The following is a 15,345-nucleotide window of genomic DNA, read 5'->3' as shown; positions in this document are numbered from 1 at the left end:
ACGAGTAAGGGAGAGAAAGGACATGATTTGGGACAAAGGGAGAAAGAGGGTGGGGGAAGGAGCACATTGGAACATGGGAGAGGCCCAATTTTGGGACAAAGGCTGGAAGGCAGGGAGGGGGCACAAACTCAGGACACAGAAGAAAGGGAGAGGGCATCAACAAGGAACACAGAAGGGAGGGAGGAAGGGGGCACTAATTTGGGACGTAGGAGGAAGGGAATAGAAAGGGAAAATTGGGCGTGAGTGTGTGAGTGAGAGGGAAAGAGATGGTGCACATGGGGAAAGGAAGAAAGAGGAAAATTGGGCATAGAGAGAAAGGTGTAAGATAGAGATGCATGGGGAATAGAAGGATGAGAGGGAAAAATGTAGGATATGGTGGTGGAGAGGGAACAGAGAGACAGATTGAAGGGGATTTAGGGGGAGGCATGTTGGACATAGTGATGGAGGGAGAGATGTGGCATTGTGCTGGAGAGGCGTGAGAGACGGAGAAATGGGTATGGGGCTGGTGGGCAGTGGTGAAAAATTCTACACATGATCTCTCTCTCTCTCTCTCCACTCCCTTTGCAGCAAGGGAGAGTATGAGAGAAAGACAGATGGACAATGAGAGAGAGAGGGATACATGTGGCCAATAGGGGTGAAGGAGGGAGGAAGAAAAGAGGTCTGGAGGAGAGGAGGCATGCAGGAGACAGAAAGAAAGAAATATTGGATGCACAGTCAGTAGGAAGTGCAACCAGAGACTCATGACATCACCAGACAACAAAAGTAGGAAAAATTATTTGATTTGCAATTTAGTGATCAAAAAGTGTCAGTTTTGAGAATTTATATCTGCTGACTATATTTTGCACTATATTTGTCTATTTTTCTATAGTTGTTACTGAGGTGACATTGCATATTTTAAAGTCATCTGCCTTGACCTCTGATAATTAACATTTTCTCTGCATACAGTGTGCTTTGTATTTTTTTTTAATGTTATGGTTACCATTATAAAGTAATAAGATTATATTGTGTGTATATGAAAAATGAATGGAAGAAATTGCATTACAATTAGTGCTATTATTATGGGGGTGGGTCAGGGGCGGGGGTACTCAATTGATGTGTTAGATTTAGGGGGTACATGGCTTGAAGAAGTTGAGAAACAATGGTCTAATATTCTCTTTCTTTGGGAGCTGGTGTTCACAGAATACCTGAGAAATGCTTTAGAAATTGAAAGGTAAATTTATCCTGGCTTGATATCAATGAATTGATAATGCATAACAAAGTGTATTTTAATTCAAATGTTATAAAGCTTATTCTCTTATTTGAGGCTTCTAAAACAGTCCTTTTTTGCCATTACTTTTAGGTTGCTGCTTACTAGTCGCAGAATGTGGAGACATTGAATCAATATTTTAGTGACAAATGGATATAGACTGCATTCCTATAGAAACAGAAGCCATTGGAGATAATTTGAGCAATGAAATTCACCAAATTATTAAGAAAGAATTTCCCAATGATTCTAGTTTACCTGATGAGATTAGGGGCAATATATATAACATAAAATCATCTTCTTCAGGCACTCTGGACCTTAGTAGAAAAAATATTCACTATATTGATAAAGACCTCTACAAAGTTTCTAATGTTCAAGTAAGTTTTGTGAATGCTTATATTTACATTTGTAAATTAATTCTACTCTGTGCTAATAATGTTATGTATTTTCATATTTAAATTTATTTCTCTGATTCATATATTTTTACTTAAGTGTTGAATATATTTTTGTTCAGAATAAGGTCAAAAGTAAAAACAGGGTGCTTATGTTCTTATTGAAGGAAAAGGGGATTGAAGGGTATAGATAGAGGGTTACTATACAGGATATTAAATGATTAGAGAACAAAAAGTTGTAGGTAAAGGATCACTTACAGGTCATGGACCTGGGGGGACCACCGCGGGAGCAAGCTGCTGGGCATGATGGACTCATGGTCTGACTCGGCAGAAGCAATGCTTATGTTCTTATTGAAGGGCGAAAGGATGTCTTTTTGTTTGCTCAGGCTAAGTATTTCAGACATGAACATCAATATTTTGTCTTATTCCAAGGGCTTCCAAACTTTGGGCAAGAATCTAGCAGTCATTGATGTGAGGGTATATTAATTGCATGTAAAATAATTGACAGTTGTGCAAAGATAGTATTTGGAAATTCATTTTTCTGTACCTTTCAAAAAAATGTTCTAAGCAGTAGATAGCATTATTCAAAATCAGATACAAGTTGATTCACCAAAGAGCTTACAATCTAAGGATCCAATTACAAAGCTACATTGTGTCAATTAATTATGAATGTGCATTAATTGGTAATAATATGAGCTTGTAAAGCGTGGTTAATCAAATCTAAGAAGCACGTGTTAATGGGGGATTTTTCTACTACACCGCATGCAAATAATAATGAGATGTGAAGTATGCAGATGCAAGCAAAGTTGTTCTTTACACCAAATGAATAGTGCAGCCTGTACTAAACCTCACAATCTGTGTTAAACATTGAAAGGCCAACACTTCAAGAGATGTTGCTGTTTTTCCTTCCCGGGAGCAATTTAAAGGGTAAAATAAAAGGATTGTGGAAAAGAACATCAAATGTACCAGTTTGTAGTTTAACAAGTGTCCAAATAACTTAAAACACAATAATCATAAAAACAATCCACAAAGAGTGTATATTGTCACAAGTTACCCACAGGATATGAACCAAATAATGTATATAATAAAAATGACCCCATAACGGGCCATGTTTCGGCAAAATAAAAATGCCTTTCTCAGGGGTCTTATAGGGTCTTTAGCTGTCATTTTGTAAAACTTTGCAAACAATCTTGTTTGCAAATCATTTTGGAAATCATTCCTATTATTTTTTCTTTGACTTATGTTCCCTTTGTTGTTTTTCTTTTCCCTTTTTCTATGTTTTAGTGTTTGTTTGTTTTTAAATTATTGCTGAGTCGAGCTCCTTTGTTGGTGATGACCTGGTCTACAAATCCAAGTTTTAGTTTAGTTTAAATATAAAAACATAAGTCACAAAAAATCCAAGTAGTTAAGAACAACTCCCAGAGTCTTCATGAAGTGCCTGATTGTAGTGGCCGCATCTCTCTGTTCGCACGGCCTTCAAGTCTTTCCTTATCTGGATGACTGATTGATCAAGGTTGTGTCGTCTCAGGAAGTGGTCCAAGCAACATCTTAGATCATTTATTTTATTCAAGTTCTAGGATTCAAAGTCAACTTCCCCAAATCACATCTCATTCTGACTCAAGATCTGCAGTTTATTGGGGCCATCCTAGACACCACCCTCATGAGAGCCTTTCTTCCTCCAGATTATGGCTGTAATCTTTTGTGTTTTCTATATGTTCTAGTCTCTTTTGGATCCCAGGCTCAGGCTTCTTCAGAGGCAGTGGGAAGTAAGATGAGACAAGAGTCAGGTGGTGCATATATTTTATTGGTATAGGCTTTAGAAATGTGGAGGGGCATAAAAAAAATAGGTCTAAGTCTCCTTTTGGTCTAAGTCAGTAGACATTGAAGTTGGCAGCAGGGAAATGTCTATTCTCAAAAAAAGTCCAAATTGAGGGGTTTTTTTTGAGAATGGCCTATCTGCATGTTTAGCAATGTATTGGCCCAGACTGCCATTACGTCTATTCCTATACCACATTACTGATCAAAAAATCACCCAAGTCCCAAACGCCCAAATCCAGACCTTTTAGGCAAAGGAGTGGGGTGAACATAAGAATTGCTGCTGCTAGGTCAGACCAGTGGTTCATCATGCCCAGCAGTCCACTCATGTGGCGGCCCCCAGGTCAAAGACCAGTGCTCCAAATGAGTTCAGCCTCACCTGCGTACGTTTCAGTTTAGCAGGAACTTGTCCAACTATGTCTTGAATTCTTGGAGGGTGTTCGTGGGCAGGAGGGCCTGGCATCTCTCCTGCTGGTATTTGCGGCAGTTCCTGGGTGGGATGGGGGGAAGGATTGCGATCACAGCAAGGAGTGGGCAGGTTCCTGGGGCTGCTAAGCTGATCGCGGCAGGATACTCCCTAGTATGCAAAAGATTCTTTGTTAATATCAAGTAGTGATCTTTTAGAAGTCATTTAGTGGCATTCTATCTGTAGACATTCCCCGGGATCAGATTTGTTTAATATAATATCCCACCAGGAGTCATGCCGTCATGGTGAACGGGCGTGCGTGAGAGGAGCTCCTGGGCCTGCTCTTGTTTTTTTGCTCCGTCGGCAGCTTTATCGGTGGTGCTTTGACTAACCTGCCTTTTCGTTCTGTTTGGTCAGGGGATTGGGCTATTTTGCTCTCTGTGCAAGGTGCGAGTGACCCACAAAGATCGGGACAAGCCTCGCGGAGCCAAATCCAAGATGGCAGAGTCGGCCCTCGTGTCTCCACCTTCACCGCGCTCGGAATGGGTGGCTGATATTATTACGGAGGTGCAAGCGGCAATTCAGGACACCCTCACCTCTCAGCTCCAAAAGCTCTCCGAAAAATTAGATGGCTTAGATGACTCTGTGAGCCATTTGGGAGCGGAGTTTGGCATTTTCAGCAGAGGGTGTCTGCGTTGGAGGATTCCGCCATTCACAAGCAGGAGGCCCAGATGATGGTGACTGATACAATTCAACAGCTGAAGCTTAAGGTGGAGGACCTGGAGAATCGCTCCTTACGCAGCAATTTGCGGCTCGTTGGTATCCCTGAATCTGACGGATGGCCAGCTGCACTGGAATCCTGGTTGGTCCAGTCTCTTCAGCTCTCCTCAACTGCGGGGCCCCTGCGGATTGAGCGGGCACATCGCTTGGGTATGCGTCGCCCAGATGCTGCCCGTCCTAGGGTGGTGATCTTTAAGGTGCTGAACTATGCCCACAAAGTGGAGATCCTGAGGGCTATTCGGGCGAAGGGCCCCTTGTCATATAACAATCAGAAAGTTCTATGTTTCCAGGACTTCTCGGTTCAATTGGCTGCCCGGAGGAAGGAGTTTGCAGAGGTTTGTCGTCAACTCCATGCACTGCATATCCAGTTTGCGCTTCTCTACCCTGCATGTCTCAAAGTTCAACATGAGGGTCGGTCTCATTTTTTTGACTCGGCGTCCGCTGCCTCAGTCGTGCAATGCCTGGCAGGAGCTGCTCTGGGACCATGATCTTGCTGATCTTCCTTGTTCCAGGTTCTTGGGCTTTTCCTGACTGGAGACCATGCTGTTCCGCTGTGGCTATGGCTCTCAGGGAGCCTAGGGGCCTTGCCGCTGGCGGCCGGTGGAGAAGTCCTGTTGGATGCCTTGTAGTTGGTTGCTTTTCTTCTGCCGGTTCCCTATCCAAGGACTCCAGCTGATTTCTGGCTATGTTTCTGCCGACATTGTCCGTCAAGATGTTGGACTTCCTTGCTCTATTCTTCATGTGTAGGGATTTTGGTTTCTTGCCATTGTGTGTTTATTTGTTCTTGCCTCCTGTTTTGTTCTATTTATGCTTACAGGCATAGATTTTCCTGCTTCGCTGGGATTAGCTGGGTTCTGGTTTGGTGTAGTTGCTTCCTTTCCTTCCTTTTTTTTTTCTCTCTCTGCCCTTTTTATGTTAGGCTGGAGTTTTTGCCCGGCGGGGAACCACTTGTTTTCCATGGAGGTTGGGGGGTGGGCTCGGGAGGGCCTTTCAGTGGGACTCGTTTCTGGGTTTTCCCAGTTCACTGCATTGGACCTGGGGTGTGGGGGTTTTGAAGGAGGAGGGGGTGGGAGGGTGTTGAGTGGACCGGGGTGGGGGGTAGTGGGGAGGTTTGGGTTGGGGAGAGTATATGTATGGTTGTGAATGGGTGTGCTTGGTTGTGCGTATGGGACCCGGGAGGCAGTGGATTGGTTTTGCTTCTTCTAGGGCAGTGGGCGGTCTTTGGTTCTGGGGAAAAACCGCTGGCTGGGACGGTTTCCTTGGTACTATGTGAGGTTCTTTTCTCTATTACCCTATTCTTAACTTTTTATGGTGATTAAGTTTGTATCATGGAATTTTTATGGTATCACTTCTCCTGTTAAACGTCAAAAAATTCTTAGTGCACTGAATCGACAGAAGACTGATATAGCTTTTTTGCAGGAGACCCACCTCTCTTCTGAGGAACATGTTAAGCTTCGCCGTTGGTGGGTTGGTGAGGTTTTGGAGTCCCCAAGTTTGCACCGGAGAGCAGGTGTGGTCATATTATACCGCAAAGGTCTGCATCTTACTACTCACAAGGTTTGGTCTTATCCGCAGGGGTGCTTTCTTTTAGCTAAAGTCACTCTTAATAGGCAGGACTTGCTATTGTGTAACATCTATGCTCCTAACACTTGGGATAAATCCTTTATGTCTTTTCTCACCAGACTCCTCCATCAGGACCTTCCTGTGGTGATGGGGGGAGATTTTAACCAACTTTTTGATCCCACTATTGTCAATCTAATCCCCTTCCCCTTGACAGGTATGCCCCGACCAGAGGCCTTCCATTATTTGCCTCGTCCATATCGTTGATCAATGTGTGGCAGGTGTTACATCCTGGAGATCGCGAATACACTCATACGTCTAGCGCCCATGCAACGCAGTCCCGTATTGATTATTGGCTGCTTACAGACTCCTTGTTTCCTCAGGTAAGCTCAGCGGAGATCGGGGGGTATGATGTTTCTGATTATGCTATGATACTTTAGAGTTTCCTGGAGAAGCCCCTAGGGGCTTTTAATGGCGGTTTCCTCTCTCGCTCTATTCTGACTAGGGGTTCCATTCTTTTTTGGTTGACAAATGGAGAGATTATGCTTTTCATAATGTGTCTCATAGGGGGGACTCGCTTCTTTATTGTGAAGCTGCTAGAGTTGTCTTGCGGGGGGAGATCCTTGCTTACTCCAGCAGAAAGAAAAAATGGTGCGATCGTCAGGTGCTCTGGTTGGAACGTCAGGTTCAGGTTGACCGTCGCTGCTATGGGGATAATCCTACTGGAGTAAATAGGGCGCTCCTGATGGCCTCGCAACTGGCATTGAGGGAACTTCTCCATAACCGGGCTATGAAATCTTTGGCTTATTATAAATATCAACTGTATTTGCATGCTAATAAAAGCGGGAAGTTGTTGGCTAACCTAATTCGGCGTGCTATGGGATTTTCCCCTATTCTGCAACTTCATACGGCTGCTGGGGAGCTGGTCCACAGGGATGAAGATTTGGCAGCGGTATTTCAACATTACTTTCAGGAGTTGTACGCTGCTCCACCGGCTTCTGCGCTGGTGGGGGAGCTATACCTTGATCAGGTCTCTCACCCGGTGGTGTCGGAGACTTAGAATGCACGATTGCAGGCCCCTTTCACGGTTGATGAGTTAACGGTGGTCATTGGAGGTTCCCTGTTGCATAAGGCGGCGGGGCCCCACGGCTTTCAGAATGAGTTTTATCGACTTCTACTCGCGGACGTTGCTCTTGTTCTAGTTGACGTGTTTAATGGTGCAGTCCATGCTGGGGCTTTTCCGCCTTCTCTTCAGGTAGCTCAGATTGTGGTTTTACTTATACACAAATGCAAGAAGCCTCACTGCCAAGATGGGTGAACTAGAAGTCATGGCCAAGGGGGAGAACTTGGATATAATTGGAATTGTAGAAACCTGGTGGACAGAGGAAAATCAATGGGATGTAGCGCTGCCGGGGTACAAGCTCTATAGGAGGGACAGGACCCACAAAAAGGGGGGAGGCATAGCACTATATATAAAGGACTCTATCCACTCGGTCGGGATGGATATGGCAACGAAGGCAGAGGGGCTGGAATCGATGTGGGTCAAATTACCGGGAAACAAGGGTGCGGGCATAAAACTGGGGCTGTACTATCGACCACCTGGTACACCAGAGGGAGTCGGACACGACCTGGAAGCGGAATTGAGACAGGAGTGCAGGACTGGAAATGTAACAGTGATGGGGGACTTCAACTACCCAGGGATAGACTGGAGTACGGGTCACTCCAACTGCAATAGGGAGATAGGATTTGTAGAAGCTGTGAAGGACTGCTTCATGGAGCAACTAGTCAAAGAACCAACGCGAGGGGGTACTACTCTTGACCTCATCCTAAACGGATTAGGGGGGCCTGCAAGAGGGGTAGAAGTGGGAGGACCACTAGGCAACAGTGATCACAACACGATCAGATTCACATTAGAAAGAGGGACACCCATAGTTAGGAGGACCGCAACAACTGCGCTGAACTTCAAGAAAGGGAACTACATTGCTATGAGGGAAATGGTGGAGAGGAAGCTCAGAAACATCTTTAGGATGGAGACTGTGGGAAGCGCCTGGACCCTATTCAGGGACACCCTGCAAGAAGCACAGAGAATGTACGTCCCCAACTTCAGGAAAGGCTGCAAGAACAAGCGATCAAAGGACCCGGTTTGGATGTCAATAGAAGTAAAGAGGGCGATAAAGGACAAAAAAGTATCTTTCCGGAGATGGAAAAAGGACCCAACAGAGGAAAATCACCAGGCGCACAGGAAATGCCAAAAGGAATGCCACCGGGAGGTTAGAAAAGCAAAAGGGAAATACGAAGAGGGGCTGGCCAAGGAGGCGAAAAACTTCAAGGCATTCTTCAGTTACGTTAAGGGGAAGCGACCAGCGAGAGAGGAAGTAGGGCCGTTGGACGATGGGGACAGGAAGGGAGTGATTAAGGAGGATAAAGAGGTAGCTGAGAGGTTGAACACGTTCTTCTCGTCGGTTTTCACGAGCGAAGACAAATCTAATATACCAGACTCAGAGGAGCTCATGAGTGGGGAACAGACTGAAAAATTAGAGCACATAGAGGTAAGTAGGGAGGATGTCCTCAAACAGATAGACAGGTTAAAATGCGGCAAATCACCGGGCCCGGATGGGATCCACCCAAGGGTTCTGAAGGAACTAAGACATGAAATAGCGGGCACAATACAACATGTTTGCAACCTATCCTTGAAAACTGGTGAGGTGCCGGAGGACTGGAAATTGGCAAATGTCACACCCATCTTCAAGAAGGGATCGAGGGGTGACCCCGGGAACTACAGGCCGGTGAGCCTTACTTCAATTATAGGGAAGATTGTGGAAGCTATGATCAAGGACGGCATTTGCGAGCACATCGAGAGAAATGGCCTACTGAGAACAAGCCAGCACGGATTCTGTAAGGGAAGGTCGTGCCTAACGAACCTTCTGTACTTCTTTGAGGGAATAAGCAGTCGGGTGGACAATGGGGAGCCCATAGACATCATTTACCTCGACTTTCAAAAGGCTTTCGACAAGGTGCCACATGAAAGGCTACTTAAGAAGCTGTGGAACCACGGGGTGGGAGGGGATGTGCACAGATGGATCAAGCACTGGTTGTCGGGAAGACTGCAGAGGGTTGGAGTAAAGGGTCAATATTCTGACTGGCGGGGAGTCACGAGCGGTGTGCCACAGGGATCGGTGCTGGGGCCTTTACTCTTTAACATATTCATCAATGACCTGGAAAAGGAGGCAAAGTGTGAGGTTATAAAATTCGCAGACGATACCAAACTGTGCGGCAGAGTTACGACCAGGGAGGAGTGTGAGGACCTGCAAAGGGACCTGGACAAGCTGGAAGACTGGGCAAACAAATGGCAAATGCGCTTCAACGTGGACAAATGCAAGGTCATGCATATAGGGAAAAAGAACCCGTTGTTCAGCTACAAATTAGGGGGGGTATTGTTGGGAGACAGCAGACTAGAGAGAGACTTGGGTGTGTTGGTGGATGCATCACTGAAGCCATCTGCACAGTGCGCAGCAGCCTCGAAAAAAGCCAACAGGATGCTGGGCATCATAAAGAAGGGAATAGCAACCAGAACACGGGAAGTCATCATGCCTTTGTATCGAGCGATGGTACGTCCACATCTGGAGTACTGCGTTCAGTATTGGTCGCCGCACCTCAAGAAGGACATGGCGGTACTTGAGAGAGTCCAAAGGAGAGCAACGAAAATGGTAAGAGGGCTGGAACACTGCTCATACGCCGAGAAGCTGGATAGGCTGGGGCTCTTCTCTCTGGAGAAAAGGAGGCTCAGGGGAGACATGATAGAGACTTTCAAGATCATGAGGGGCATAGAGAAGGTGGATAGGGACAGATTCTTTAGACTGAAGGGGACAGCAAATACGAGGGGACATTCTGAGAAACTGAAGGGAGATAGGTTCAAAACAAATGCAAGGAAGTTTTTTTTCACCCAAAGGGTCGTGGACACTTGGAATGCGCTACCGGAGGAAGTGATCAGGCAGAATACGGTACAAGGATTCAAACAGGGATTGGATGGATTCCTGAGGGATAAAGGGATCGTGGGATACTGAGGGAGGAGCTGGGAGGTAACACAAGTATAGGAAGTAAATCAGGTAATGAGTATAAACTAACCTGGTCGTGCATGTGCAAGACCGGAGGGCTAGGACTTCGATAGGAAGGCAGGACTTAAATGGGAAGCCAAGGTGGCAAGGGAGCCCCTTCTGATGATTCAGACAGGTCTTGACCTGTTTTGGGCCGCCGCGGGAGCGGACTGCTGGGCGGGATGGACCTGTGGTCTGACCCGGCGGAGGCACTGCTTATGTTCTTATGTTCTTATGGCCTCCTCTTACCGCCCCATCTCCCTTTTGAATGCTGAAGCAAAATTTTTTGCGAAATTATTGGCCAACCAGCTAGCGATGATTTTGCCTTCGCTTATTGCGGACCCTCAGGTCGGGTTTGTTTAGGGTAGGTCTTCCACTTGGAATTTGCGTACTATTCTAGCATCCCTGGAGTGGGTGGAGCGTGAAAGGGTTCCTTCTTTGTTGGTCAGTTTTGATGCCCACAAGGCCTTAGATAGAGTTTTGTGGGACTTTTTGTTTTGTACTCTTCAACATTATGGTATGGGGGGCTTCTTTAGTGCCGCGGTGAAAGCGTTGTATCATAATCCGCAAGCCACAGTGTTGGTCAATGGGGTTTCCTCGGAGGCTTTTCCGATTCAGAGGGGTACTAGACAGGGTTGCCCCTTGTCGCCTCTTTGTGCTCACGTTAGATCCCTTGATTCGCGAGATCACTGCCAATACGGAGGTTCGGGGAGTCTGTCTGGGAATTTAAGATCTTGGCATTTGCCGACAATTTGTTAGTTCATTTGACGTCACCATGGGCTTCCTTCCCCACTCTTATGTCGCTTTTCGAAGAGTATGGTGATTTTTCTGGCTTTCAGTTTAATTATGATAAATCCTTGGTGTTAGTTACTGTAGACTCTGTGCGTCGGGAGTGGCCGGATCGGTTTTCTTTTCGTTGGGTGGAAGGTTCGTTCAAGTATTTGGGGGTGCAGTTCACGAGTTGTGTGGGACGGCTATGTCATGCTAATGTAGATGCTTTGTTGGCCGCTACGACTTGTAGTTTTGCGCAGTGGATGTCCCTGCCTCTTTCCTTCTATGGTAGAGTTCAGTTGTATAAGATGGTTGTTTTTCCCCGCTGGCTATATGTGCTTCAGTTGCTGCCCCTTTGTCTTAGACGCAGGGATCTTCAACAGCTTCATAGGCAGTTGACTCGCTTTCTCTGGCAGGGTAATGTCAGCATAGAAGTCTCAGATCTCGCTTACTTATTTGTTTGGCCCGAGGAGGACCGGTGGCTTGGGACTTCCAGATATAGGTCTGCTTGCTTCGCTACTTAGATAACTGGTGCTTACGAAGCGATGATTATATTTCTCAGAACTTTGAATCAGCTCTTTTTCAACCTTGGCACTTGTTTTTGTTATCTCAGATACCCGTTCTCCTTTTGCCCCCCGTATTTCGGTTCAGTGTTCTTCTTCGCTCTTGGCGCTTCTGCTGGAGAGCCCTGATTGGGTTGCTGGGAGGGGACCATCAGGTTTCGGATCAGTTGTCTATTCGGGGTAATCCACAGTTCCTTCCTGGAAGTGATAACCCCGTCTTTGTAAGAAGGTCCAGAGAGGGTCTACTTTATCTTGAACATTTATTGGACTCTGAGGGGGCTATGAAATCTTGGGGAGATCTTTCCATGCTCCATTCCTTGGGGGTGGGAGGTTTATTTGCCTATAAACAAATTCATAATTATGTGGAGTCCTTGGCTCGTACGGTTTCATTTGGGCCGTTGTCTTCGTCTCTTTTTTGCCCAGTTTAATGCTAGTGGCCTGACGGTGTCTGTGTTACATGGCGCTCTACGCTGCCTCTCTCCTCAGCAGTCTTATGAGGCTTTGGAGCATCGCTGGGGGAGAGATCTGGGTATACTTGTCGAGTCTCTGAATTTTCCTTCCCTTATTAACCGCATTTCCTCTCTATTAGCGCCGAACTGAGGGAATGCCAATTTCGAGTGGTCTATAGAGCATATTTTTCCCAAGAGCGGGTGCATAAAGCCGGGGGTATTTCTTCTCCAGCCTGCCCTAAATGTCAACAGGGCTGTAATTCTTTTTTTCATGCCTTTTGGGGGTGCCCTCACGTGAAAGTTTTTTGGAGGGCCATAATCCGATTTTTGGAAAGGCTTTTTGGCCAATCTCTTCCAATGTCGCCGGTGGGCTTGCTTTTGGAACGGTATGAATCTTTGAGGGTGTCTGCTCGGGACATCGGATGCTGATCCGGAAGGCTGCGATTATAGGAAAAAAGATCATACTTAGTGTCTTGATGCAAGCGACCGCACCTGCTTACTGGGCTTGGAGGAATCATTTTCATAACTTGATGCTTTTGGAGCAACACCATGCCCGATTATCCTTCCAGAGGAAAAAAGTTTTTTTTGCAGACCTGGGACTCCTATATTCAATCGCTTTCCCCTAGGGGCAGAAGTCTGGTTTTAAACTCATTTTAGCTGATGATACCGTGAGCCCTTGGCTGCTTTCCCGGGATGGATGTTTTGCTGTTTGGCTGAGTATGGATGGCTGGTGTGGATGGACAGGTGAGTGTGGTTTGTTAGTTGGGTAGGGTGGGGATCGATTCTATGGGGGAGGTGATTAAGGTGAGGTTGCCCTGTTTGGTGCTTGCTGAGCGGCATAAGAACACAGCTTGCTCAGCAGTCTCTCTGGTTTGTTTCTGGTATGGTGAGGGATTTGAGGGGGGATTCTGGGGTGGAGGGTGTATGGGAGTTGGAACAGGGGTTTATTCAAAAAGTTGTTTTGTACTTTTGGTACTCTCGACCTTTTTGTCCTAATATTTTGTATGGTGTATTTGCTGATTCTTCACCCAGAGAGTGGTAGAAAGCTGGAACGCTTTTCCAGAGGCTGTTATAGGGGAAAACACCCTCCTAGGGTTCAAGATAAAGTTAGACAAGTTTCTGCTGGTAGGGCTAGTCTCAGTTAGGGTGCTGGTCTTAGACCAGAGGGCCGCCGTGTGAGAGGACTGCTGGGCATGATGGACCACTGGTCTGACTCAGCACTGGCAATTCTTATGTTCTTATGTTACATGATTTACTCTAATATAATATCCCAGAATCCTTTGCTTGCACTCTGGACACAGCCAGCACACAGTAATATAATACTGACAATAGCTAGTGTTAGATGTTACATTATTCACTCCATTTTCTGATTCTCTGTCATTGCAACATTTTGCCTTTCTACAGGCTTTTCTTTCACTCAGCATTTATTCCTTTATTGTTCTTGTTCAAGAGAAAGTATGTACACATTTGCTGTGACTTGAAATGAATATATATATATTTTTATGCTAGCATTTGCATCTGGAAGGAAATGCCTTGTCCATAATTCCAGAAGACTTTTTTCAGCAACTGCCAAACCTTCTTTGGTTAGATCTCAGAAACAATAATATTGCGGCCCTTCCCTCTGGAATTGGAACTCACAGGTAATCTCTTTGATTTTTAAAAAGGTAGCAAAATAAATTATTTCATTTTCTTTCTTAAATAGTGTCAAATGGGATACATCAGCACTAGGAACAATTCTATAATGGGCATCAAAAGTTAGGCACCATAATGCAGCAGCTGAGCCAGAGGCATAGTAAAGGGAGTGCGGGAGAGGAGCGGTCCACCCTGGGCACGGTCTTCCTCGGGGTGTTGGCACCCCTCCTACTCTCCTCCCCCTTCCCACCTCTCCCCCTGCCATGTGTGCACCCCTTCCCCTCCCCCTGTACCTTTTTAATTTTGGTGCGAGCAGCCACAAACATGCTGCTGGCATCGTCTTCGGCACTCTCTTTGAGGTCACTTCCAGGACCCGTGCCTAGGAAGTGACATCAGAGAGAGCGCCAAAGCCGACACGTGGCTGCTCATGCTGCAGATAAAAAGGTACGGGGAAGAGGTGTGTGTGCGTGCGATGGGGGGACAGGAAAGAGGGTGGGAGAGGGGCGCCGCTCACCCCCACTATGCCACTGTGCTGAGCACTAATTCTGTAACTGCATCAGGGTGCCCAGATTCAGTTATAGATTACTAGAGTAAGTTGGGCATTTATGCAACAACATTTAAGCATGCCCACTTCCACAATGTCAATAGCAGATGTGTCAGCACGTGTAACTGGAGCCCTTTAACACACAATTTAACTACCTGCCCTTTCCCCACCCATGCTTTTATTCACTGAGTTATGTGCTAGAGACCACTTAGGACTAGATTCAAATGTGGATGCTGAAAAAAAATGCACGCTGAGTGCTATTTACGGTGCTCAGAATTTGGGTAGCGGTTAATCTGGGACGCTAAAGAGAAAAGGACATGATATCCTGCCCGAGGTGGAAAGATTGATCAGTATTGAACTCCTCCTGATGAAGCCAAAGGGGCAAAACTCAGGACTGAGTTGAGGAGCACATGAATAGCACTTTTGCACTATATTAAACTGGCAAAGAAGAAAAAATCATCATGAAGCCATAGCAATATTATCTAATCACCTCATCATTCAAGCTGATTGAGATAAGTGAAAAATATTTATTTAACTTTATTAGAAATATTTAGGGTGATTAGTATGATTGAGTTGAAGGACCTATAAGCGCAATGATGGTCCTGGAATATTCTTGCTATGGTCTTCATGCAGGAAATACAAGACTGAACACTTATATAGATAGAATGTGAATATTTTTAAGATAAGATATATGTATATATATACAAAAAAGAAATAAAGCTGGTAACTCCAAGAATAGTAGTTATACTGAAATACCAGTAGTGGATATATTGAACTCCTAATAATTATAAGTTTTACTGCTTATTCAATAACATAGAGCACTGTGATACGGACCCCACTTTGGGTGCTAGGATTTACACCAACTGAAACCTGGTGTAAATCCTCACATGTAAATTAGGTGTGAATCCCCCAAATACTATAATACTGTGTGCATTTGTAGTGAACATGAGATAAACTACAGCAAATACTAGACACTCAAAAAGTTTGTCAAAAAAAGTGCTTAATAATGAAGGAAAAAGGATCTCAGAAATCCATGCCAAAAGATCATTACAATCTCAAAATGTCTCAATTGTGGATGGGGGTTTCATTCATCGAT

The 15,345-nt window shown here is 45.5% G+C and overlaps 1 protein-coding gene across 7 annotated transcripts in view; it reads left to right on the top strand.

The window, feature by feature from the left end:
- Positions 1–15,345, top strand: part of LRRC27 (leucine rich repeat containing 27) — a 125,397-nt gene that overhangs the window by 16,972 nt on the left and 93,080 nt on the right. For all 7 annotated transcript variants that reach the window (XM_033942753.1, XM_033942751.1, XM_033942754.1 and 4 more), the window contains exons 2-3: positions 1,340–1,620; positions 13,583–13,713. In XM_033942753.1, the coding sequence (XP_033798644.1) occupies positions 1,396–1,620; positions 13,583–13,713 (356 nt within the window). In that variant the 5' untranslated portion in view covers positions 1,340–1,395. The remainder of the gene's footprint in view (positions 1–1,339; positions 1,621–13,582; positions 13,714–15,345) is intronic.

The sequence above is a fragment of the Geotrypetes seraphini genome, chromosome 4, assembly GCF_902459505.1.
Source record: "Geotrypetes seraphini chromosome 4, aGeoSer1.1, whole genome shotgun sequence".
Lineage (NCBI taxonomy): Eukaryota > Metazoa > Chordata > Amphibia > Gymnophiona > Dermophiidae > Geotrypetes > Geotrypetes seraphini.
The sequence above is the reverse complement of the archived record's forward strand: the minus strand, read 5'-3'. Positions and strand labels throughout refer to the sequence as shown.